Source organism: Spinacia oleracea, chromosome 4 (assembly GCF_020520425.1).
Source record: "Spinacia oleracea cultivar Varoflay chromosome 4, BTI_SOV_V1, whole genome shotgun sequence".
In the NCBI taxonomy this organism is placed as follows: domain Eukaryota; kingdom Viridiplantae; phylum Streptophyta; class Magnoliopsida; order Caryophyllales; family Amaranthaceae; genus Spinacia; species Spinacia oleracea.
The window spans coordinates 168,549,699-168,576,732 of record NC_079490.1 but is presented as its reverse complement, the minus strand read 5'-3'; the positions used below and the strand labels follow the sequence as shown (position 1 = coordinate 168,576,732).

At 35.8% G+C, this 27,034-nt stretch overlaps 2 protein-coding genes across 3 annotated transcripts; one reads left to right on the top strand and one right to left on the bottom strand.

Moving 5' to 3' along the window:
• Positions 1-507: 507 nt before the first annotated feature.
• On the top strand, positions 508-18,950 carry LOC110784245 (molybdenum cofactor sulfurase). 2 transcript variants are annotated; one of them, XM_021988673.2, is made up of 23 exons: positions 508-744; positions 1,391-1,509; positions 1,645-1,743; positions 2,661-2,719; positions 2,917-3,077; positions 3,936-4,093; positions 4,760-4,886; positions 7,197-7,299; positions 7,375-7,420; positions 8,505-8,543; positions 9,043-9,199; positions 10,535-10,634; positions 11,372-11,485; positions 11,770-11,847; positions 11,932-12,033; positions 12,781-12,877; positions 13,379-13,489; positions 13,663-13,727; positions 15,505-15,656; positions 16,531-16,757; positions 17,423-17,559; positions 18,114-18,224; positions 18,315-18,950. In XM_021988673.2, exons 2-23 carry the CDS (start codon positions 1,401-1,403, stop codon positions 18,423-18,425), a joined length of 2,463 nt encoding a protein of 820 aa, XP_021844365.1. In that variant the 5' UTR covers positions 508-744; positions 1,391-1,400; the 3' UTR covers positions 18,426-18,950. The 2 variants fall into 2 exon arrangements, with proteins under 2 accessions (XP_021844365.1, XP_021844364.1); XM_021988672.2 differs by having other exon boundaries at positions 508-806.
• Positions 18,951-19,865: 915 nt separating this feature from the next.
• LOC110784246 (uncharacterized) lies at positions 19,866-26,486 on the bottom strand. Its single transcript, XM_021988674.2, has 12 exons — positions 26,085-26,486; positions 25,685-25,814; positions 25,395-25,497; positions 25,062-25,185; positions 24,891-24,956; positions 24,501-24,539; positions 23,107-23,187; positions 22,940-22,987; positions 22,667-22,717; positions 22,350-22,418; positions 21,126-21,365; positions 19,866-20,656 (listed from the first exon to the last, which is right to left on the bottom strand). Exons 1-12 carry the CDS (start codon positions 26,232-26,234, stop codon positions 20,420-20,422), a joined length of 1,338 nt encoding a protein of 445 aa, XP_021844366.1. The 5' UTR covers positions 26,235-26,486; the 3' UTR covers positions 19,866-20,419.
• Between the last annotated feature and the right edge of the window lie 548 nt (positions 26,487-27,034).

The following is a 27,034-nucleotide window of genomic DNA, read 5'->3' as shown; positions in this document are numbered from 1 at the left end:
TAAGAATTTGTGTTTTATTTTTGACTATATTGGGTACTGTAGCCCCATATGTTATCAAAAGGTCTTGCGCGCACAAGGTGTACAATAAATTTATTGTACACCAAGATAACTTTTATGCATTTTTTTGTAACTTTAACTTATTTTTCTGTAACTTTTATATTATAAAAATTAAAAAGTTGATAGATAAACATTTTAAAGAGTTAAATGATTAATTTATACATTATTAGTGATTTTGAAGAAATAATTTTTATTCAAATGAAAAAATTTATCATTAAAAAATAGATAACTTTTACACATATAAAGGTAACTTTTAAGCATTTTGAGTCAACTTTTACCCCGATGTACAATATTTATTGTACACCCATTATAAATAAGAATTTGTGATATGCTATATGGGCTAATACTTCCTCCCAAATCAGGGAGTAATTGTAATTTGTTGCCCGATTCGTATTCCATCTCACTACGTAATGTCAGATCAACTTTTGGTAGCTCTAAATGGATAGTCCGCTTTCCTCCGTGGCCCATTCTTCGAAACCCACGAAGCAAATTTGTCATCTCCCACCCAACTCAGTTGAACACTTGAACGCAACACGCAACATCAAATCCACCGCCAAAACCATCGGCGCCACCAGCTCCGACGCCTTACCCACCTCCGTCTCCTCCAATTAACTTCACACATCACACCACAATACCACGCCACCACCCTCCTTCTCAATAGCTTACTCCTCTATTCGACATTTTGAGGTAAGCTCCATCAAGTTTATGCCGAAATTGGATTTCAATTTCAACTATTTTATCTAATTAAGGTTAGTTTCTCTTCCATTTTATTCTCAATTTTGTTTATATTTCAAGTTTGCGTACTTTGTTCATTGTCAAAAGTTTGTGTATATTCCGAATGAACCATTTATAAAGTGGTATCACTGAGATTATGGCATGAAGTTGCAATCAATTACGAGTAGACTAGTTACGAAAAATGATGTATGCAGCCGGAAGGGTGGAGTAGATTAGCCTATGTAGAACCATTAACTAAATATTAATAACACGAAATCGAGCGTGATCTGATCATGAAGTCCTAAATTATTATAGGTTTTTGGTAAGTGCGAATTACTGAGTATATTGTTTTAGAAGATTTAATTTATTGGGGTAAGTGGACTTCTGATGAATATATTGTGCATTAGTTATGATTTAAGACCCTTTTATGAGAAATGGGAGGAATTGGTTCAAGCTGATGATTGTCATTAATGTTGTAGATTCTTATTTGATCAAGCTATGTGTGTATGAAGTATTATCTTTACAGTAGTTGATTTCACTATTAGCTTCGATTTCTGAACGCCATGGAAATTTTCGAGTGATTATATTTCTATTTGAAATCATTTTGATAATTTTGTAGCTGCAAAGTGATGGAAATGGACAAAGAACAGTTCTTGGAAGAATTTGGCAAAGATTATGGGTACCCAGATGGTCCCAAAAGTATAGACGAAATACGAGCTACTGGATTCAAGAGATTAGGTAATGGTTTCACTACTAAGATTTTCCAATCAAAGAATAATTTTTTACGGTAGAATTTGCTTAATCATATTCAAATGGGAAGAAAAGTTTAATTCTTGACAAGGGTGTTTTGTTATCGCCACTGTGGTTTTGTAGATACTGTGTATTTGGATCATGCTGGGGCTACTTTGTATTCTGAGCTACAAATGGAAGCAATTTTCAAGGACCTTACTTCTAATGTTTATGGAAATCCACGTATCCGTACATTATTGCTTTCTTCTAATTATGTTTTGCTTTGTTTGTTTGTTGTTGGTAAAATGGTGTTAATGTTATTAACCATCATCTCATTTGATTTTTCTTTCAAACAAAATTTAGCTTCTTACATTTGTTTCAATGACGAATGGCTTGAACTCTAAGAAGATTTAACTTTTCTGGAAGTATGTCCTTTGATGAGTTTGTAGTAGAAATCAACTTTGTAAATTTTCACACTAAACAAAAGGGGAAAAAGTTACTCCCTCCGTCCCATATCAGTTGTTACAATTTCCTTTTTCGTCTGTCCCAGATTAGTTGTTACACTTCTAAATAGGAATGACCCCACAATTATTATATGTCTCTCTCTTCCCACTAACTATTTTTTGTCCCCACACCCTCTCTCATTCAATTAAAAAAATACCCTACTAACTCCTATCACATCTACTTTTTCAATAAAATAATTATTGATAATTAAACAACCACTTATCACCTAAACTTTGTACAAAGATAAGTGTAACGAGTAAATTGGGACGGAGGGAGTACAATTCATGCCTCCCCTTTTCCAGAAAATGACAAGTAACAAACTTTGCAATTTCCCCACGCAATTGGTGTAGCAACCATTTCACAATTAGAACTAGATTTCCTATAAGCGTTCCCGTCAGATGAGTTTGGTATTTTGGATTCTGCTGCTTCCTGAATGCACATACATGCAGAAAGAAGGAACTTAAGAGCTCACGTCAGTTACCCGAGGGCCGAGCGACAGAAAGAATTGAAGAGATAGAATAACAAAATTTTAATGGATATGGTCATGGTGTGTCCAAAACATGAAAGATAGGATCAATCAGCTATCCAGCTGGAACTTCATTTGCTTTTGAGTTGCAATACCGTAAATGTTTTTCCTTAATGTTGGGTGACTATAGACAGCCAAAGTGACTCCAGCTTGGCTACTTCTGAAATCATAAGAGAGTGTCGTCAGCAGGTAAGATAGACTCGCCTATCTACTACCTTTTAATGTTAACTCAAGTTTTAGGCCAGCTGCATTTTTCTCTTTCTTTTTGGCAATGTAAATTACTTAGTTGATCAAATACACTTAAAAATTGGTGTAACTTCAGTGTTGTTATTGAGTTGTGATGCTCTTATTTTGCAATTGATCATGATATATTGTGTGTTTGGTAGGTTCTAGACTATTTTAATGCTTCTGCAAAAGAATACAAGTGCATTTTCACTTCTGGAGCGACATCTGCTTTAAAGATTGTTGGAGAGGCCTTTCCTTGGAGCAGTCAGAGTCACTTCATGTACACAATGGAGAACCACAATAGCGTCATTGGGATAAGAGAGTATGCACTATCCTCGACTAGCCTAAATATGTGAAGGAATGTTTGCTATTTTTAGGCCTTTGAACATGTAAAGTGGTTTAAATGCCCTATTAGAGTTGTTTAAGTAGTGTCATATCTTACATATGGGTCCTCTTTACATTTTAATGCTGAATGGATATAAGACAACTTAGACAAGGGTATAACCAGCGTCTTTATCTTGTGGAACTTAACTATTTCAACCGTCTTTTATGAATCTCACTGGTTTTCCTTCACAGGGGGGGGGGGGGGGGGGGGTGTGGTGTTTGGAGAAATGTATGTTTTTTATTTTTATTATTCATAAAATTTTCATGTAATACATGGGTACTGGTGCTTGATGACGCAACTGCTTCCTCTATGTGTTTGGGGAGATGAAATGACTTTTTTTTGATCGTGCTGAAGCTTGTAATGAGTCCTTCAGTTGTAGATGTCTTATTTAATGTTTTCAATTTTACTTTCTCTTATATTATGTAGTTGGTTTTCTGATCTTAAATCGCAAAGCTCCTCGGTCATAGTATGTGAGTGATTATTGTCTGTTGGTTCTTTCGGAAGGAAGTATGTGTCAAAAATTTATTCATGATTTGCTTTCAAAACCTTCTGGTTTTTGCCAGAAAGGGTACCAGCAGAACTTTTTTTCTTCTTCTGAATTTCCTGCTACATCTTTGACCATTTTGTTTAATAGGAAGGCATCTAATATGATACTTTTCTTTGTTGTATCTACGTGATTGCAATGTCATGTTTAAATGTATGCTCGACACTTTTGTTTATTGTTTTTGTCGTGGGATATTTGTACCCTTCAACTTATTCTTGTTAACATCTGAGGCTAAACTCAATTACCTTCAGGTATGCGTTGAACCATGGATCTGTAGCTCTTGCGGTAGATGTAGAGGAACGTGTAGATCAGGATACATCTTCGACTGACAAGAGAACTTTGTTTAAAGTATCGCAACATACTATACAGAGGAGGAATGACAGTAGAAACATGGAAGACGATTCCTCAGGTAATATTTTTTATACTTTATGTTCTGTGTACTTTATATTTTTTGGGACTAAGGCTTTGTTGTTGTTGTTGTTGTTGTTGTTGTTGTGTGTACAAAAATTACTGTTTTTTACTAGAGAAGTGAGTAAGTTTTTTATGGGTTTGCGTCCTTGCTAAAGCAAACCCATACCAGACCATATCCGATCCCATAGGCCTGGCGTACGGTCCTGCCTCAAGGTACTGCCCAACTAATGTTACTTGGACTCTTCATTTTACCTCAAGTAGCCGTGGTGGATCCTCGACACTGGGACTTGGGTATGGATACCAGACACTTCATTTTGGACCTAAATCATGGAACTTTTTCACAAAATAGCTGAGTCGGACGCTTGGACACGTACCCGTATCCGACATGGGTACCCGAGTGCGAGTAACATAGCCCAACTATATGCAACTCTCGCTTGATTTGTTTATGCGTTGCTTTGTAGGGACACCCATGTGTCGACTTGTGTACCTTAGTAACCTTACTGTTCATGCTTTGTAGTTGTGGTCCCTTGTGGATGTGGGCTTAAACTCAACATATTGACAACTTTCTTCTTGCTATAAATTCTAATTTTTATTTGACAACTTTCTGATCTTTTAGAGGGTCTTTGACATTTATCTTTTGGGCTTCTGGTTGCATGTTGTGCAGGCAATGCATGTCATTTGTTTGCTTTTCCATCAGAATGCAATTTTTCGGGCGTGAGGTTCAACCTTGATCTTATAAGAGCTGTCAAGGAGCAATCAGAGGACACGTTTAAAGATACAATCCTGACCAAGTATGCCAACTTTTTATCATATCACATGGATTTTATTATTGGATTTACACTTCTACAGTTTATTTTGGTTAATTAATCTAATTAGATGGCATATGGATTATAGATTAGTCTTACTGATTCTTGTATCTTCTATGCCATTTGAGGATGCACAGAAGACTACAAATACATAAATGCTGTCTGTTGTTCAACTATGGTCTGAATTATAATTGATAATACAATGAACTAAAATGGTATCCAAATCCCTGTAACTTTGCTGTGCTACTATGTTCTTAACAAGTTTGCTGCTCTTGTTGCTTGTGTTTTTCAATGTCTCTTTCATGCTTACCTTGGACTTTGTTTAGAGTTAATCGTCAGAGATATCGTTTTTGGACCTAGTGGTTGACCCAATATCCAAGAAACTTTATGGGTGGAACGGTGGAAGGGAGCTTATGTCTTTCTGGAGGTCATAAAATATCACCCTTATCTAGTCTTGTCTGTCTAGCATCTCCCTCACTTCTCCCATAGCAGGATTCTGTAGGTGTTGCCAGGAGTTTCACATGACTCTCATTGGGTACTTCCTTCGGTGAGGAGTTAGGAGGGGAGAAGGGAGCATCTTGTTGTGTGGGACATAGTGTATAGACTTAAAGAAAGAGGATCGTATTCTACAGACTTAAAGAGAGAGGATTTGGTCTTGGAATTTGGCATCTCTAAACATCTACTTCATGGGAAAGTGGTTATGGAAGTTCTCTCTTCAGTTCAATTCCTTATGCCATTGAGTGGTTAAGAGGAGTTGTACACTCCAGCATTACAGTTCGGAACTTCAGATGTGCTTGCAACTTTGCAAGCATCACTCCTGCTATCTCAGCTTATGAAAGTTTATAGCATCAGTAAAGCCATTATATTTTCTCAGAACTAGGTATAGTGTCTATTGATTTTTTATCTACGAAAATATTACTTGCTGAGGAAGTGGTTTTGGTAGTTTTTCTCTTCAGCCGACTCCTTATGGCATCAAGTTTTGGTTCCAGTAACAGCCAGAGCAGTTTGCGAGCACTAACTCCTGCTATTGCAATCTACAGAATTCCGTATCCAGGTATAGCCTTTATATCCCCCCCATGATTAGGCATAGGTTATGAGTACTAAAATCAGATTATGGGAGGACCCTTGTATAATCCTTTCTTGATCACTTTCCTCGCCTTTATTGGAGTAGGAGTTAGGTGAATTGACTAATCTGCTAGGAATGGTGAGAGTTGTGTGTTTTTTGATTTTTAGGATAGGAGGACTTGGATAGGAGATTGATACGGGCTTTTCTCTTCTAAAATGATGTTATTATTTGCAAAATCCGCTTAGGCTTTGGCTTTCTTGTAGCCTCCTTTGTAAGCTGAGGCCTTTGAAGAAGGAAAGCCAACAAAGCCTTTGCCCAGATGGCATGTTTTGCTGGGCAGGCTTAAGTCTTAGTTGATGATAATCTTCAGATTTGGAGCCCTAATAAGTGCATGCATTTGATGTTGGTGGACTATAACTAGGTAGGCAACTAGTGTTTGTTGCATTATGAGGTGGCTGGGCAGCATTGGAGCAGATACTTTTGTATTAGGAGATTCCAGAGGATTTTATCATCATATGGTGCATATGCTGATCACCTTCATGAGATTTAGGAAGAATAAAGGGAGAATGCTTCTACGGAGGTCAATAAACCTATCCAATCTTTGAGTTTTGTGTCTGAAGTGGAATTATAGTACTTCGAAATTTTCCTTGACAGATGTTGCAACCTGGATGACGGAGGATGATCTGTATGTTTCTTTTATAGTAGTATTGTGATGTGTTAGAAAAACACAAAGGGAGTGTCATTCATGTACAAAGGAGGCCAAAGGACAAAATCTCATGCCTCGAACTATCATGGAGCAATTTATCTACAATATCATATACTTGACTCCAGCTATTCAAAATCCTTCAGAACTTGAAGAGGGAAGCTATACCATCAAAGATCCGCTGGGTTCTTTCTTTTCATGTGTACCACCATATTGCCAATTTGACCATCTTCCACACTTCAGAAAGCCAACCTTTCTTCATCCTTCTTTTGAATCTTTTCTGTTGATGAGTTTTGATTTGTATATTTTATTTCTGGTGGAATGTATAAACTTTTTGTTGGATCCTTTACTTTACATCTTGTGCAAAATTTGTGTTTTACTTATGCTGGTGCATCTAAAGAAAAATTGTTTTTTTGGTTCTATACCCCCCCCCCCTCCTCAACTATCCAATGTACGATTGTTTTGGATCTCATACCTTTCATGTAGAATATCTTGATTTTTCTCTTTTGAATATTCTTTTGGAAAGGGGTCGCTGGCTTGTCTTGATAGATGCTGCCAAAGGATGTGCAACAGAACCACCCGATTTATCGAAATATCCTGCTGATTTTGTTGTTCTATCATTCTATAAGGTAGTTATCAAGTTTCTCCTACTAGTGTATATGGATGACTCCTGATTCATTTCACATTTCTTCTTTTGTCTACAGATATTTGGCTATCCAACTGGGCTTGGTGCTCTCATTGTCCGAAATGGTAACTGACTGTGTAGAGTTGCTACGTTGAGATTCTTTTTACTAATTTATGTTGGTTAATGATTTGGAGTGAGAAGAGAAATAGATGATCAAGGAGGGGTGATAATATGCGGAAAAGTTCTGGGCCTTCTGGCAATGACTGAATGTGTGGAGTACTTTTAACTTTTGTGATGGAAGTTTTGTAGAAGAGTTCACTGTTCCGATGTTTCTAGGTCATTATGATTGAAATACAAACTTGAAACCTCTTGTGTGAGACATGGAGGGCGGGAGGTGTATGATATATTGGATAACTGGCTTTTAGCGTTTTATGCAGTAATTTATTCCATAATGCTCATTTTTGTTCAACATGTTTTGGGAGCGAAAAGGAATAAGAAGAAATAATTTATTGTATTTCTTTCAACGCCTATGTATATTATTTGTTCAGATCCAGACCATCCAGTGCAGTTTAAACTATACCTTGAGAAACTTTAACTGTTCCGTTATTTTTGTCATCTCTCCGATATAGAGTGAGTAATAGATTTTTTAGTTAAATGTTGGGATTGGGACAACAAATAATTTGATTGATTGTTTCATTTATCAAGTTATGCGATTGTAAGATTGCGTATGTTAAGAAGTTTTCTTCGTAAGGAAGTTATCATGTTCAAACAATATCATTCAATCCAAATCATTCTTTCCGTGATCATAATCTGGTATACTGACAGTTAAAGCCTTAGCGTGTTCTGTTCAGCTCTATTTTATTAATTTTTCTGTCTATCATGTATGCTGTCCAAATTTTTGTTTGTTACTTCTCTGGTACATGGATGATACATATTATTCTTGTCGAAGGATATGGTGAGTAAGCAGTGCAGGGAATTTTACTAGTAAAGGAATATGAAGAGCAATAACTGGAGCATTCCTAATGAGAGTATGAAGTTTTTATTTAGAAATGTAGGGGTATTTAGAAATACATACAAACCATGCATATATGACATTTTGTGATTACATTCTTTACACTTTTACGTGATATCATATTTTATCTGCAGTTAGCCATGATATTATAAAAGGAAAAAATGTATTACTAATCCCTTTTTGTTTCTGGGTTTCAGAAGCTGCAAAGTTGCTGAAGAAGACTTACTTTAGTGGGGGTATGTAGTCTAGATTTACTTAAGAACTTTCCTGCATGGATTGTTGATCCGTTAGTTTTCATCACCTCACTTGACATTATCAATCACCCACCTCAACTGTGGACTGACATGGGTATTCCTCCTGCAGAAATGATTGGGTCTATAACAGATATAGAGCAAGAGTGTCCTATAACTATAACAACAAAATTTGAGTATGAAATTAAAACCGTTAACTGTGCAAATTCAGAAGTTTAGTTTTACACATAAATTTTAGCTTGTAATAGGCCAAATGACCTAAGTGTTATAGGTTTATATTTCCTCTCATCTTTGTACCATCAATATCAACTCAATCCTGATATAAGCATATAACCAAAGGTGTGTGTAGGAAGGTCAAGGTGTATGCAGTCTCACTCCTAGAGAGCAGAGTCTATCTTGTGATTTATTTTAAAAGAAGTCGTATAACATTTATTGTAAAGAGCTTTATTAATATACAGTTTTTGAAACCAATTGATCATTGCAGGAACTGTAGCGGCATCAATTGCTGATGTGGACTTTGTCAAGCACAGAGATGGAATTGAGGAATCTTTTGAGGATGGAACTACATCTTTCTTAAGTATTGCTTCCATTCGTCATGGCTTCAAAGTAATGAACACTCATACTATTTCCTCCATCTCCCGGTATGGAATTTTTCCTACCTTAAATAAACTTTTTTTCCCGTTTCAGACTTTCTTGTAGATGTCTAGTTATATATGATTAAAATGTCATGGACAAGGAAATTACAGATATTATTTGTATATGAGTGAACCCTCATTGGTGTCTTTCTTATTTAAGTTTTTGTTAAATAAATAAAATTAAGGATGTTTCTTGTAAAGGTTGCAAGATCTTTTATTTTGTGTGAAAAATTGTATGAAATTTCTTATAAAATTAGATAGAAATAGTTTCGTATTATCTGGAGAATATGTTACTATTTGTATTTACTAGTTCACTACTAAGTTGCAAAGCCTATTAGAGCAACTCCAATGGTTGGAAAATGGACCTGCTCACGAAAAAAAGGAATACATGAGCAGGTAGCCCACCATTGTTACAACAATGATGTCAACAGCTACTAAAACATTATAGCTATTTTGGGCAGGTAGCTCAAAAAATAAAAAGGGAAAGAGACGAATTAACCGTAATCACGCGTGAAGTTCAACGAAAAAAGCTATTGGTCCGTGAAATACATGCACCATTTTCGTTTTTTTAATGTGGTCCCTCCACTTTTGGGGAATAAAATAAAGTATAGTACTAGTAATTGCATAGAAAGGAAGAGTACAGAAGCATGCTTTGTCCGTTTTATAAAACAATGTATAGTTTTTGTCCGCTTGCGTTTAATAAAACAGTAGCATTCCTTTACTTTCAATTTAATAGTACTGTATATTTTCTTTTGCAGAGTTACAGTGGTCCTGAATTGATATTTTTGTGAAAAGTCCAACATAATTCTGAGAGCAAAAATTAGACTGATCTTCATTTATTTAAAAATAATATAATTTCTTATTCTTTGATAATAGTTGTACGGAGTATTTGTTTTCAAGAAGTAGTGAAGCTATCGTTTGGTATAATTATGATCAAAATATTATATTGAATATTGAACACTTTATTTTGGATCAAATAAATAAATTGTGAAAATTAAATATCATAGGGAGCTACAAAGGTATTGTAGCCCACTAATGTGAAAGTTTGTAGCTTAAATAAATTATAGCTAGAAATATGATGTGGCAAACTTAGCTACATCACTTTGTAGCTCACCATTGGAGTTGCTCTTATAAGCTTAATGTAGATATCATTTACCTGGTTTCTTGCCAAAATGTTAGATGTCTTAAGATTTTTTGTGCGTCTTCTTTGATGTAGTTGCTGAGAAGATAGTGACATACAACATTTTTACGTATGAAAACTATAAGGGATTCTCTTTAAATCTAGCTACTAATGGAAATATTGTCTCATATCCTTGTGGCCTCTCACTTTTTCATTTGAAGGCACACTTCATCTCTGACAACATATTTGAAGAGAGTACTCTCCAACTTGAAGCATGAAAATGGAGCAGATGTGTGTACAATTTATGGAGATAACAGCATGGTTAGTCTAGCAGTATAAACTCCATATGCATTATTCATTTGGTGAATTCCAACTTTCCAAGAACAAGTCGTATATAAAACAGAAGGAATTTCCTTACATTAGTTGCTCAAGTAATCCATCTATGCCCACTTTTCTGCCCCTTATTGCATAACCTGAAATGTTTGCAAATTTGACTTCTTAAGAACTAGATCTATTTTTTTCCAGCTATGCCAACATGAAAAAGTATATTATTGCAAGCTGCAATCAAAGCATAAATTACAACAGAGTATATGGAATACTGCAAATAGATTTGATGATGTGGCGATGAGTTTGATGCTTACCTTCCACTTGCCATAGTCAAATGCGTTATACAAAGTGTCCTAAAGAGTCTAGTCACCTAGTGTTCTTCGATGGGCTGATAGAATTGTCAGAAAGGCAAGCGACAAGCTCAGGTTTTCCACTTAGTTTAGATTCATACTATTGATGCTGCTGAATATTTTTCTCACATAAAGAAATTAAAAATTTTAATAGTTGACATGACATAGTGCACCATAGTGCACCTTGGTCCCACGGCTCTCACCTATTGTAACTATATAAAGAACCAACAAAACAAGGGATATATCGATTAAACATAATTTTTTAACCGGAAAACTGACATATTGAGAGTCAGCTCATCAAGCATTTGTACCTTGTTACCTTAATATGTGACTATATCATTGTGTCTCTTTCCAGTTAATAATCCTGAAGTTATCATGTAGATATCTATGAAGAAGGGCTCTATAGTTTCATTCAACTTAAAACGCCCAGATGGTTCTTGGTATGGATATCGAGAGGTGGAGAAATTGGCTTCTCTATCTGGAATTCAGCTGCGGGTAATGTACCTGAAATCTTTGTGTTCCTCTGTTTAGCTTCCAACTAGCTCTGTCAGCAGTTAGGTTATGTGTCCATGTTCCTTCTAATTCTGTCTGCGGTGTCAATGGGTACATTGATTAGTTGTGGGATGTATGTTGAGATAGTATGGTGAGAAGCAATTCGATTGACTATAAGAAACTGCAAAGAAACCTGATTTGCAACATATCTTTCACTTATTTTGTTTTGTTTGGGCTGAGCACTCTGTATGTGGAGTTGCTCTCTGATGTAATCTGTTTTCCTGTAGACAGGATGTTTTTGTAATCCTGGTGCCTGTGCAAAGTACCTTGGCCTTTCTCACTTGGAGCTCCTTTCAAATGTTGAGGTATTACATTATTGTGCTTTTAACGCGCAGTGCTGTAGTTCGCTATTCCATTTGATTTATTCATTAATCTCGCCTTCTATATAGGCTGGTCATGTCTGCTGGGATGATTTTGACGTTGTAAATGGAAAGCCAACAGGAGCTGTTAGAGTGTCTTTTGGCTACATGTCAACATTTGAGGAGGCTAAGGTAATAATACGCATTCTTGCAAGTCAACAAGCAAATTGTTTTCTGTCTGATTGCATATTTACTATCGAGTCTCCATTATGTGAAAATGATGACACCAACAGCAATTATGATAATTACAAAGTAATGGCCCAGTGACAGTGATGCGGCTGTCTTCAGCCTTTTAATGAACTAGTGGAAATCCAACCCGGGAAACTGTATTATTTCATGTTTGAACTGAGAAATTACTCTAAAACAAAACTTAGCCCCAAATCTTTATCGGGTCTTTACGACCAGTCATATACATAGTATCACGGAAGTGCATGAATTCACGGCTTGGTGGTGGTGGAAGACTGGAAGGTGATAGGAATCCTTCAATCTTTTTATTCCACATGGAAGTTGATTGGTCGTTCTTAATATAGATACGGCACATAGAAACTATTAAGGAGGATAATGTGGTGCTTAAAATTGTTGTTCGGTTTTAATGTGGACTGACCAGATTTTATTCTTTCAGTTATCCTTTTTGAGCCTTTTCATGCGGTTAAACTCCTTTCTCTTTGAAAAATGTTCTATTTATCTAAAAGAAAATGATGCTAACTTTTTCCCATTGATTCAGTCTTTTCTATCTTGCGTACTAGTTTCCATTATACTTCCATGAATGTTATTTGAGGGACACTTTTTATTTTTTCAAACTAAAGGATCGGTGATAAAATGTGGTTTTCAGGTTTCAAACCACCAATTGTAATACTCATCTCATTTTTTGTTATGCAGAAACTAGTTGATTTTATAATAAGTTCCTTTGTGGTACTGCCTACCCCAATGAGATGTAGAAGCCTGCTACATGGGTCTGACATTTTCTTGTTCAAAGGTTGACTTCTTGCAACTGTACTGTTATTTCTTTAAAACATCTATAATTAGACAAGCAGTTGCATTGCCGTCATGTAGTCAAGTTTGTGCACTCTAATCAGTGAAGTTGAGTTTTTGAATGAAGTGTAATCTTTTCAATTTAGTGCTTCGAGCATGTTAACATGTTCAGTGTAGTTTATAATGAACAAGACTGTAGTGATGCTTAGTATCATATCAGAGACAAAGAAACACAGACAAAGAGCAAGAAAAGCAGGCGATTAATTGGTAAATGAAGGTCTATGAACTTACAGAAAAGTATTGGCAAGAGCCCTCCTGCATATATGGGTTTATGGATCCTAGATTCCTAGACTGCCAATTAAACTTCCGGAGACCATTGATACATTTTGAATTAATTCAACAGAACTGCTGCCAATTATTACTTCACACTAGTTACTTAATTGAATTAATTCTTTCCAGCAGTTCTGTTGTTGATGCATTATCTCAGAGATCCATTTTGATGCAGATTCAGAGAAAAAGGAGAATGCCACGGGTTTGTATTTGAAGTCCATCACTGTTTATCCAGTAAAATCTTGCGCAGGATTTGATGTGGATAATTGGCCTTTGAGAAAAACAGGTACTTTATTTCTTATGTTGTCGAAATTTTTGGTTTCCTGTGGGTGTTTTTTTGTTGGAGGCTATCACATGTGTAGGGCTTACTTCAACAGATTTTCAATCTTTGACTATATTACTACACGCAATTGTCATTACCTTAAGCATTCCTTTCTCGTGCTTTATTTCTTTTTGTAGGACTGCTACATGACCGTGAATGGCTTATAAGAAGTCCAAGTGGGGATATTCTTACTCAGAAAAAGGTGTGTTTTCCTTCAAGCTGTTATGAACTGCTTTTATGTTCGATTGCTTATGTATGGTTGTAGATAAGAAATTGGCCCTTTTTGGTTCTTGCACTCTTATTTCTTAAAATAATCGTGGTTAAACAACTGGCTAGTCTTTGTCAACGACTGAACTTTATATACCTGATTTGAGTTGCGGCTGCACCATATAGGGGCCTTGAGTAGTTTGGTTTAAGTTTTGACAGAATCTGCATAAGTAGCAGTTGCTTCATTAATACTTTGATCCACATTCAAGAATTCATCTAGTGTTTTGTGTAGGCAAATGATTCTTTGATTTTGGCAAACCCACTGCGAGAGCATAGTTTTTTGTGCTCGGCTCACATAGAGGTGTGCCAAAATTATTTCCCCGTTGAGTGCGCTACCTTTTAGTTTTAGTACGTTTTATATTTTCATATAATCACTCATCACACATGCAGTATTCAAGGTCAGGTTATTAGTGTCAGTCATCCTGAATTGGTTATCATGCCAGAAGCGCCCAATTGGCTGGGCCCTTGAAAAATCACTTATCAAAAGAATTTCTCATATGTATTAAAAAAACTTCAACAATATTATGTACTGTAGTACAGGATATTAACTCATCTCTCTTATAGAACTAATAACGCACATGCTTTTGAAAACGGGAAGGAGATTGAATAAATGACTCTCTCGCCGCACCCGAAGATTTGTGTAAGTTTGGATTTATTCTTTTACACCCCTTAAAAACTAAATAGTACGTTACAAAGTCTATTCCATGGAAAAGACTTGGCAATTGTATAATGGAATGGGCGCTTTGTAATAGTCCAGAGATGGCATCTTGTGAAATACCAGTTACGATGTGATATATTTCACAGCCATCTCCTCACGTTGGCTGTTACATGACTGGTTCTCGCTGCCCTATAACCCGTCACAATTTTGTAGGCTGTTCTTTGTCCGAGCATGGCCCTCCCGCGTGAGTAGAAAAACCCAAAAGGAAAAATGGAGAGAAAAGAAGCAATTTCGAAAAACCAGCAAACACACAATGAGACAAACACAAAAAAAACTTAAAGAGATAATATAAGACCAAAATCTTAATGAACCAAGGCAATTGAAGTCTGAAGGTAGAGAGTCATTTACTCCAATATATAACAACAATCAAAGCAATAGGAAAGGACAGAACATCGTAGACGTGAAGAATTCTTTATAAGTTGCAGTAAAATCCATGTTAACAGGTATGCATACTCGTTTATTTCCTATATTTTTTCATATTATTAACAAACTCGTACTTATTTCTTCTCGTACTTTTATTCATGTTTGCACACGAAGGCTAGTTGGGGGGGTAGAAGAAAAAGAGATCTGAACTATTCTTCATTCGGGTTGGAAAACAGGGCTCCTTGCCTTTCTGCACCCAGCTCTTTGACTTTGTGGTTCAAAGAAATGAAACTGAGACTGCGTCTTGCTCACTTGCTGTGGTTTGCGCCCTTTGCGGTGAGATGGGCGTGATTTATACCACACCTTCATATAACTAGATTTTACAGAACAACCGTCAACTAAATACAAAGTGCCTGTTTTTGTTTTGTCATGTCACTGATGTGGTTTTTACACATGAGTCTTTGTTTAATATCCCCTTCCTTCAGATTATTGGAAACCTTAGTTCTTGGCAGCCAATGTATGTGTTTCCTTCTTTTGCTTGCTCTGTAAAAAGAGAGTGATGTCCTTTCTTCGTCAGTTCATCGAGATAAAGCATCATAGTGTGTTAATTGTCTTTTGTTGGTTTTTGCAGGCCCCAGATATGAGTCTTATAAGTACATCTATAGACCTGAATCAAGGTATCCTGTTTGTTGAATCACCACGTTGCAAAACGAAACTCCAGATTCTCCTGAAATCAGCATCATATTGTTGTGAAAGAGAAGAGATAGAGTTGCATGGCCACAGGTTTTCATTTATATTATGGGTTGAGATTCTTTGTTCTCTTCAGTTTTATGAAATTATCACATCTGCTCATGCAATGAGATGATATCATTATATCAGCTTTAGAAAGTAGAAACAGTGACTGAATAAAATTACTATTGATCTTTAAACTCAAGGTAGGGTTATTTTGACCAAAGTGGGATACCTGTATTTTTCTAGTCATATGCTTCCTCTGTTCCCAAAATATTGCACCCTGGGGGAAGGCAAAAATATTAACAAGTGGGTAAAAGGTGAGAGGAGACCACAAAAAATCATGTGAAATCCCCATAAACCCTGAGTAAGGAAATTAGAAAATTTTAAAGTGTTTGCAGTGTTCTAGGAGATATTGGATGTCCTTATAAAGTAAAAAAAATCGGTGCAATATTTATGAAACTTAAGGAAAATGGTGCAATGTTTTAGGAACAAAGGAAGTATATTACTCATAGCAAAAGGGTTTAAAAGAAGCATTTTTATTTCCTGTTCTTGTTGTTTGTTTTGGCTTCTTTTATAGGGTAGGCTTTGTGCTGTTACATAAATTGCTTAAATGCTTAATCGGTCATTTGTTTGGCCTTAATTCTTTCTTAGGATAACTTGGCATTCTAGATAGATAAGGAAGTGTATATACCCTCAATGTAATCATAGCACTTGGGTATATTTTGTTTCATTCCCCCCCCCCCCCCCCCCCCCTCCCCATGTTGTGCTTTCTTTCCTAAACTCATTTGAAATGCTGGAGTACCTTTGTTAAACAAATTGCGGTGCTGTTATTCTTTTCTCTGATTGATGGAGTTATGGCATTTGCTTTTACTTGTCTGATTGTATGACTTCATAATATACTAAGAGGTGAAATCACAATTGCCAGATATGCAGTGCAGTGTTATAACCAGGAAGTCAACAGCTGGTTTAGTAATGCTATTGCACGTCCATGCATTCTCTGGAGAGCCTCAGCTTCAAATTGTTTTTTAAAAAAACAGGGTATTGCAGGCACGTGCAGGGATGTCGAGAGTTCATTAAATTTTGTCAATGAAGCCCAATTCTTGCTAATATCGGAAGCAAGTGTTGTGGATCTCAATGATAGATTAAAGTCAAGTATGTATTTGAACCATTCTTTTCCAAGTCATCCAGCCATCTTTTGCATTTGTCACTTTGTTTAGTGTGCTCTGCAGTAAGATTTGAATAAAATGCAGCTGTATTTTCATTTTGTGTTGAGTTTTTCAAGTGAATATCAAACTAGTTTCAAAACCAACAAGTTCACCACATATGGGCCCCCTTTTTCTAGTAATAATGAGATTTCCCTAACACTTCAACTACCTTTTAGTCATAGTTTATCGTTTATCAGAGATAATTTTGAATGTGATGCTCAATTCTGTTTTTTTAATTCTCTGTATGGCTATCATTTACCTGAACTGGTGGTAAGAAGACTAAGAACCAAAAAAGATTTACTTTCGGAATTGGTAATCTATGCTTATCCTGTCAGGTTTCAAGCATGCATTACGATTCTATTTTCAACTTTTGTGAATTTTCTTGTTAGTTACTCATACACAGGATGCTGCCCTAGTGTTCAGGGAAGAGATATGTCCTATGACTGTTTGACCCGTATTTGGCTTCCTGTGGTGGAGTTATTCCACATCCATATATCTCTATCATGACTTCCTAGTTTATCTACTTTAGCAATCTTTTGCCAACAATAGTTATGAAATATGTTTGCCTACATCATTTAACTGGTCATGGTTTTCTTTCTTTATTTGTTGTAGAAACATCTCAAGTTGACCGAGCACCAATTATTCAGGTTTCTGCAATGAGATTCCGCCCCAACCTTGTCATATCTGGAGGAGAGCCATATGCTGAAGATCTATGGAGAGGAGTTCGAATTGGGAGCAAGTATTTTGCAGTAAGTTTATGTTATCAATTGACATTAAAAGAGAAATTTAGTTTTTGATTCACTTCCTCACTTTTATGATGCTTGTATAATTTTGAGGCCCCTCTCTTTTTATCTGAGTGAATAATATAAAAACTGTTATAAAAAGCCGTAGCATAAGGGTTAGTTTAAAATAAATTATCCAAGCAACTCCATATTTTCTTATGTATACTGCTTGACAACTGCTTGTGCTCCAAATTCAAGACCAGTTCCCGGTTCTTAAGTAGTGCTTAAGGTTATACATGTACAAAAAATTGGAGTCTGAATTGACATTATTTGACTCTTCTTGTGACTTGGTTTGGTGTACTTTTTGTAAAAGTTGATTAGGAGCATGTCTAATTGCTTCTGTTGGAACAAACTGCTGTTAATATGTTAAAATATTATTAGTCCTCGTGGTTTAAGTGTTAATAATGTCTGTTAATCAACTTAATAATGTCTATTAATCAACTTAATAATGTCTATTAGTCATGTAAAAGTTAAGTGTTTCACAAACTGCATTGTTAATTTGTTATGCTTGCTTTTGATAGTCATTGGGAGGATGCAATCGATGCCAGATGATCAACTTTGATCACCAATCAGAACAAGTGCATAAAACAAGCGAACCTTTGGCAACTTTAGCGTCATATAGGCGGGTGAAGGTGGGTTGTGTCCTTCATACTTTTGATTATGCTCAGTCTTCATGGTTTTCCTTTTGGAATTTGAATCGCTAGTTGAATATTTGAAAACAGGGAAGGATTTTGTTTGGATTACTGCTGCGAGTTGAGAAATGCAGTCTGGAAAATGAGGAGTTGGATTCATGGCTAGCAGTTGGGGAAGATGTATATCCAGATATAAGGTAGGGAAAAAAAACCTCCATTCTTGCCCGCAGAAATGGTCGATTGCAATGATTCAGGATGCAGCTTTTCTCATGCTCCTTATGCAACAACCACCAGTAGCAGAATGAATGAGAGTAACAAGAAGAGTGAAATGCTTTACAATGAAGCACATAGTTAAGCTATCTTCTGTATATGTCAGTCTGCACCAAACCATAGGAAAATTAAAACATGATAAATGTATGAGGTGTTTTTTTGATCCTCCATTTCAATTGAAGGCATTCTTGTACAGTCAAAGGCAAATCCGTAAAAGATGAAATCAGTAAATTTCTATTTACGTTTTACTCCACGTAAAAACGTAAAATACTTGTAGGATTGACAATATAGTACCAAAGGTGTCTTTAGAGTATACCGAATCAGTATAGCTATTGTTCTTTTGGCAAGGCAATTTCAATTAATATTGAAATGAAGTATGACTGTATGAGGGAATTTCTTTTTTTTTTCTATAGATTTTTTTTTCAAATAGTATAAAGTTTATCACTATATTTTGTGCATACTTACTCCATTCCTTAAATATTGCACCATGATTGACTTTGCATTTTTCAATATGTACTTTGATTTTTAATATCTCGGATTATGTATAAGTAAAAATTATAAAATTTAATGTTTTGAAAATATATATCGATAAGAATCTAACAAGATTTCACATGACTACAATTTTTGATAGGTAGGAATCACAAAAAATAATCAAAAGTCTAGTGTGAATAGTGTAAAATAATAATTTGGTGCGATATTTATGAAACAAAGAAAGTACATAAAATCTTTCTCTTCAAACATGTATGGAGAAGTACCTTTTTTTAAGTAAATTTACACTTCCTGCGATTTAATCTCTCTCGCCTCTTTCTCTCTCTTTCTAGGGATTATTTTCTTGGTTGTCGTAGGCCTAAAATTGTCTAACTTCTTCGAAAATTAGATTTTTCCGACCCTTTGTCTTCAATTAATTCATCTACTGTCTCTTAAATTCAATAAATTTTTACCATATGGGTGAAGTTCGTCCTTGTTCGTTAGTCTCCCTATTGTTGAATTGGTTTTAGTTTGTTTGGTTTGTCGTTCACTCGTTGTGGATTTATGTAAAATTGATCCATTGATAAAGTTTTATGCGGGATCACAACAGATATCAATTTTTCGAGTACATTCAGATGAATCAAGTGGAAATCATCCTCGCAGCTACAAAAAATCGTTAGACCCTCTCTCTGGAAAAGCTGATGTACCAGCGTTATTTACAGGAGATGTTCTACGATGCAAGATCTATTTCAACGACCGTAGTTTTGATGAAGAAAACCTTTATCTGATTCAATTTGTCATGTATTTGTTAGATCTATATTGCTCTTATAGATGTTGTATGACTCTTTATTAATGAATTAATTTTCCTTAAATCTGCTTTATAAAGTACGAAATTGCAAACACTTGTAAGACAAACAGGCCACCATGATTCCATGAGTCACCTATTCTATAAAGCTATATACATCCATCAAACTGCTGGATGAAAATTTCATTTCAACTGTTACAAAGCCTAAGCTGAACACTTAAACAAGAGATGCTTACATAAAGAATGTTGCTCACATATTTTTGACAAAACATGACAATACCAACAAATTATCTCATCTGTTGATAATTTGTTGGGAGAATACAGTGGTAATACAAAGTATCAGGAAGCTGATCCCAACATTCAATTCGGTCCCTTGTATTATGTGGTTCAACCGTATTCCTCCAAACCAATATGCATACCTTCAATTTGCAAAATGATCTCCACTGTGCACCTCTTTGGTTTAGTCAAAATTCTACCTGTAAGGAAAACTGCATGCTGCCAATGTAATGGTGAGTAAGCAGCAAATTAGCATTCGGCACAATGCTGGATTAATCGGTGACAACTTAGCAACAACTTGGTTCCCGCATTTTTGCTAAGAGCAGCTCAAACCAGACTATACAGAAATCAAACAAACCCTGGTTAATAAACTGTGTTAGGGCTGTTGTCTTGGAGACAAGTATAAGGAATCTCCACAATTGACTGGTGTATGCATAAGTGGGTTCCATCTATCAAATATTATTCTTCCCCCTCGACCAATTCTCCCGCGGAATGCATGTGATCTTCCAGATCCAGAGGACTTTGAGTTGTCTGAAGGTGGTACAATTCCGGCAGCTGCCAGCTTGTCTGGAACAAGAGGCTTGGTAAACGGCATAATTGGCTCTAACGGGTCCTGCAAAAGAATCACCAATGAAAAGGGAAAAACAACTGACAACAAAAATTCCCCCTCGTCCCAATTTAAGAATCCCATGAAAACCGTTTTCAATCACAAACTCACATTTTCAATGCATTTCCCAGTCTTTTACTTTCTCTTATTCGAGTGCAAAATAAGCATTGAAACATTAGTTGGGACAGTAGCGTTACCTAGTTCTCTAATCACCTCACGAACCGTGAACCGAAAAAGCAAATTACAACAAGAAACGAATTGCTTACCCGTACCCAGTCTCATACTAACGAATCAGGTAACAGTGGTTGGGATAAATGACATATTACAACCCTTAAACGAGTGGTAGCTAATGCTTATTTGGGTTTCATATTTACTTGACCGCATTTGAAGTTCTCCTATTTGGGTTTCATATTTACTTGACCGCATTTGAAGTTCTACGGGACTGAAAGAATTGACAGAACAGGCATGGACTTACCACTCTACGAATCCAGTTGCTTGCTACATTTCGCCATCTTAAATCATGCCTCAGGTTTCCAGCCTGAACCATCACTGGCTTAGAATCAACAAATTGAGGGTGTACTCTACCAGGTTGGACAGGAAGCTGGTTGTTTGCAGCATCTTCTGAATCCATAAATTCATCTTCACTCGAACCAAACTTGGAGAAAGGTTGAAATGATGGAAGGATAAAGCTATCTTCAAGTAGCTCAGTTTCATGCTGTAGAAACAAAAAGTATTACAGAAACTTAGTCATACCGAGGCAGTTGACAAAAAGACGTTCCAAACAGTTAGAAGAGGATTATGTCAATTCCATGCTTTAATTTTTTTTCTTGGCAACGACTCCTGTCATCACTTCTCTCGCGGCAGCATAATATATCATTTTGAAAACATACGGCAGAAAGAGTAGCAAGGATGCTTATTAAATAAATTGGAAGAATGAAAAAACAAAAAAGAAACGGAAAGAAATGGAACTCGCTTATGATTCTCAAAATCACTTTTGGTTTTTTGAGATTCTCGGCGGCACCATAAAGCATAAACAAGTTAACAGCACCCCAAACTAATCATAAGTATAAAAACTAGAATTTCTGGAACACTTCATACAATCAGAAAGTCAGAATAAATAGTCACATGTAGCAAATCAAATTCACACCAATCCAAATATAATCTACCAGTTTAACTCCCAATTCACAACCCTAACAGTAGGAACTATAATGTCTCATCGGTACCAAAAGTTACAGTGATGGGGAAAATCAGGAGATATTGGCTGTCAATAAAAGAATACCTATAACTTTGGCACCAAGAGCTGTCTAACTTCAATTTTTTGGACTTTTGTTAGTAGAACGAGAACCACTATTACAAGTTTGCGACCCGCTTATTTTAAGAACAAGCTGAGATCAATACCGCCTTTTTTACTTTCACAGCTCCACAGAACCATATTCAATATTTTATTCAATCTCAAACTCAAATCGGTACGATGTTAATCTTCTCACTGCTGATTGCTCACTAAAAAACTTCATTGGTCTAGTTAAAAAGGAAATGTTCTCACTATCATGAATTACAATTTACAATTGATGATAACTGGCATAAGCCAAAGTCATCTTCCAAAAAATTATGACACCAAAAACAACAGAATATTTGCAATAAATGACTTGCACTAATAGGAGCTACTCCAATTAATGACATAAAATAACATCCGGGGTACCTTGTACTTAAGTTGAATCCTCTGAAGGTGCACTTCATTCTCCATAACATCTCTCTTTTTCTCCTCTCTCTGCACAACAGTTGCAAATGATAAGAGATAAAGGAAACCGTATAAAAAAGAAAAGTGAATCTGTAATAGGAAGAAATAAAATAACTACTGTAAAAAGAGCCCTTTCATAAGAACTGTATAACTGGAAAAAGAAAAGGGAGCACAAGAAAAAGGAATTTGGAAAACAAAACAAACAGAACAATCTAAGGAAGTAACTATCCAAAAACCCCAAACTAAGGAAGTAGCCTATACCCTTATAGGCAATATACCTTTATCAGTGCTTCCAAGATGGTCTTCGCTTGGTCAAGGTTGCGTCTGACCTGAAACAGTTTTTAAACTATCAGTATCTCTCCTCAGACCATGGCAGGGAAAACAAATCCAACTTATCTAGATTACCAAATGCAATCAATAATATATACCCACCAAATACCTTTGATAAAAACAATGCCATCTAAGGGTTATGAGTTGTAGCAAACATCTTGATCATCAAGGACTAATTAAAAAACTGTAAAACTGACTGAATCAAGGATAAAGATTATTACCTGACGAAGCTTTTCAAAAGACTGCACATTGTTTTCCCTCCTTTGCATCTAAAAGCAAAAGTAATACAAGCTAAGATTTTTTACGCACTAATAATTTTAGAATAGAAGCTGAAGATAACATTTTGATATCCTGAAAAAAGCATGCAACAACAAGTTCAGGTACGCACCCTTCTTGTGTGGAGTCTGTGGGCTTTCTCTCTTGGCCTAAAAACATTGTATGGGTTTGTATCATTGACAGGAGGAGGTGGCTGCAAAAAAATACAATTAAATCAATCAGTATAAGAACAAAACTATAGAACCAGCAATGTAAGAATGACTGCAAATTTCCTAACATGAACTGAACTCTTTTCCAGCCCATCACACATGGAAAGTGCCAGTATCCAGAGAAAGGATGCTCAAACTTGGTAAGGATGTTGTAATTCATACATATGTTTCACTAACAAGCCAAAATTTTGTTCCAGCTCTAATAATGACTAAAGTAATCAGTGAAATTTGTCTATACCTTAAGGCCAAGGGAAAGTTGCTTGGAAAATTGTATGCTTGCGTCTAAGAAAGCAGGAGATCTGGGAATAGGAGACACTGTGCCTTGGAACACTGCAGCTTTGGGCAAGCATGTATGGGCTGTTAGTTCCAAACAAAATAACTTCTGGGTTAAATGGGTCACACAGTATATGTGGAAGGTCAGAGCAGGTGGACATACCAACCACCTAAGAACAGCGTTGGTATTGGAAGAAGTTAAAGAGAGATAGTTAAGGGTGTGATTATGCCTGATCAATCTGGTCTGGTAGCAGTTTCTCTATTAAGAATTCCTATGGCCTCCTAGGTCAGCAAGTCCACAGGTGTAACTGGGCTCAGGTGGTCTGGTAGAAAATGGCATCACCAAAGCACAGGTTTATATTCTGGGTAGCTATTCAGCAAAGGTTACCTACAAAGGACATACTGTATAGAAATGGAGTAAGTCAGTATGAGGGTCTCTAACATCCACAATTATTTGTTGTTTGAGTGCTGCTACAGTAAGAGTTGGAGTTGTTTCCAGGAAACTTTGGCATGGATGAGAGTCCATACTCAGTTTACGAGTTTTAAGGAAAGGAGGAAGCAGAGTGGGGATAAGTTCAGCCGAGGTATTATTCTCACTGGGATACAAGCTACTATATCACTTGTGGCGTGCAAGGAATGCCGTCCTCTGGAATCACAAAATAGATAAAAATAGATTTACTTGTAAAGCATATTATAACTGATGTAAATAATAGACTACATAGTCTTTCAAGTCACAAAATCATTGCTAGTGATAAAGTCTGGTTTAATACATTGTGTGTATGCCTGTGTAGTTCTTTTTGTTCAAGCTGCTGCCTTCTGGCCCTTCCTAAAAGATATGGAAGCTCAACTTGAACTTAGGTTGAAAAAATGGTTGGGTTATGAATAATATATATAATAGCTACTCTTGCTACAAAAAAAAAAAAGTTGTCAAAAGCACCTAGTCACCTTGCAACAACACATAAACTAAGCATCACAGATAACGTATCTAATTTTGTAGTTTCCGTAAACAAAGTTTTAGACTAACCTGCAAGCGCCGGAGGATAGGCTTCTGCCACCGCTCGCGCTGTGAAGGAAAAAAGAGAAGAAAATCTACATTTATTACAATGCCAAAACTGCAGAATAAGCAGGAAGCTATTCATTAAAATATAACTCAAATAACATGGGTCCTACTGAAGCAGGGACCTAACAAATTATCGTTTGTGTTAGCTTTGTACAGTTGTGACCTATAATGCATCTAATCCTACACAAGTCTTATTCTTGATGCGGATGGAACATGTATAGATGTTTCAAAGATCCAACCATGTTGAATCTACTGCTGCCAAATTCATAATATATTGCACTGCTGACATATGACCCACTGTAACTTGATTCGCTAGTACAAGATTGGGCTGCAAAATAGAATTTCAATGCGTACCTTCTCCTTCCAGTACCAATAAACAGCTTCGAGAACAGCATACTTTATCGGCTGAGATTGCATGGCCTACAATTCCATCATGGGAAAATTAAACTTATAAGGGTATTGTTAGGATTAGGCAATAAGGGGGGAAAAACGCAACCAAATGAAAATTACAACCACCACTCATACCTCAGATGCAGCATCGATATGAAGAAGAACAGGAATTGCAGAACCAAGAGTTTGCGCTATCACACCTGCCCTCTCTCGTGCTTTGTGGTCTAGAACCTCCAACTTAAAGAGAAGATTCTCAAATCTACATCAATAAGCAGGACAATGTTATTAGAAACCAAACATATATCACGGATGCTAAACAAAAAGGAACTTGAATCTCTAACACTTATATAGTTATATACAACAAATAATAAAACACGGACAACAGGCAACACCGCAAAGAACAACAAAATCTACTTAATTTAAAGTAAACAAAATGTTAAAAGAAAGAAATGTTTTTTATCACTATACTTTTCAGGCATTAGAATCATCTTATCTTCGTTGAATTCATGAAGCCATTCCTCGTCCTCCATGTCTAAGTCATACTCAACAAATTCACCAAGCTCAGCTCGAGCTGCAAATTCACAAACAATCAGCTACACTACTCGAAATACTTAAAGAATTATCATATGTATCCAACATAGAAATAGAAAGCTTTCTCCTTTAAGTGATCAAACCCAAGAAGCTATACGCATCAAACACGAGCATTTCTATATACATGCTTTAAAAAACTGTGTAGTAAACAAAGCTACAGCACAAACCTCCTCTGGCGCGTATATACGATGTTGGTTGAAAAAAGGTCCGAGAGTAATCTCTTTCATATGTATCAACAATAACAAATTCCGGGGTCGGTATTTCGGCCGCAGTCTTCTTACTAGGAACATGTTGAACCTAAAAACACAAGCTCAATTTCATCATAGCAGAACATAAGCACTCAGCGAAACAGAACATAGGCACTAAGCATAACATAACATAAGCACTAAACATAACATAACATAAGCATTAAGCATTCAAACAGCTTCAACCAAGCACAATTAGCAGCTTTTCCAATTTCCAACAACATGGGGAATCAATAAATTCAACAGAACTCCTTACTAAAAATTAATACCGTGAAAAATGAAAGAAACTAATTAATTGAGAGTTGGATTAATGAATAAATACCTCATTATCAGGCTCAGCAGCAAAGCGGAAAAATTGGGAATTACGAGTAGAAGAAGGAGTATCATCGTCTTCAAAATCCTTGAAAGATTTAACAATGGGGAGTTTCTTATGAATGTCGAGAGGACGAGGTCGAAACGATAATCTGCTCATGTCCAATTTAATTCAATTTCAAATGCAATCGAAAATTGGAAACCCTAACCTGCGAAAACTATCTCAATGTTGACAAAATTTAGCAACAATCAACCCTAATTTTATCAAGACAATAAATTTCGTGGGAGAAACAATCGAATTGAAGAATCAAATACTGGAAATTTGAACCCAAATTATGACATGAAAACGAAAATTTCTAAAAAGAAATTGGAGGTTTATTTGCTTTGTGGAAGTTCTTTGTTAAAAAATAGGCGGAAAATACTTTTAATACTTGCATTATTTCATTATTTGACAGTACTAATTTTCCATTTTTCATATACAAATTTTTATTTAAAGGTGGTGTACAATAAATAATGTTAAGATAAAAAGTTAAGTCACATTGTTTAAAAGTTACTCGATATAATGAAACAAATATATACAGAGGAAAGTGTATCTGTTTTATAAAATACATAGGGAGTACAAAATATTTTGTATTGATAAAATTTCGCTTTTCTTAAAATTAAGTATCCCTTCAAAATTACTACTCCAATCCGTCTCTTTTTGTTTTTTACATTTGTCTTTCACGCATTTTAACGATTAATTAATTTGCATCGAGATTCCTCATTTTTTTATTTAAACAAGATAAAGTACGTTTATTTATAATGTTTTCACTTTTATCAAAATTCTGATATTGAAAAATGAGAAAAATTTAATGTCACAATGGAAAAGTGTGAAATATTAAATGACCCAATGAATTTAATTGGCTAAAATAATAATTTGACACAAATTTTGATAGACTACTAAGTCATTTATGTGATAAT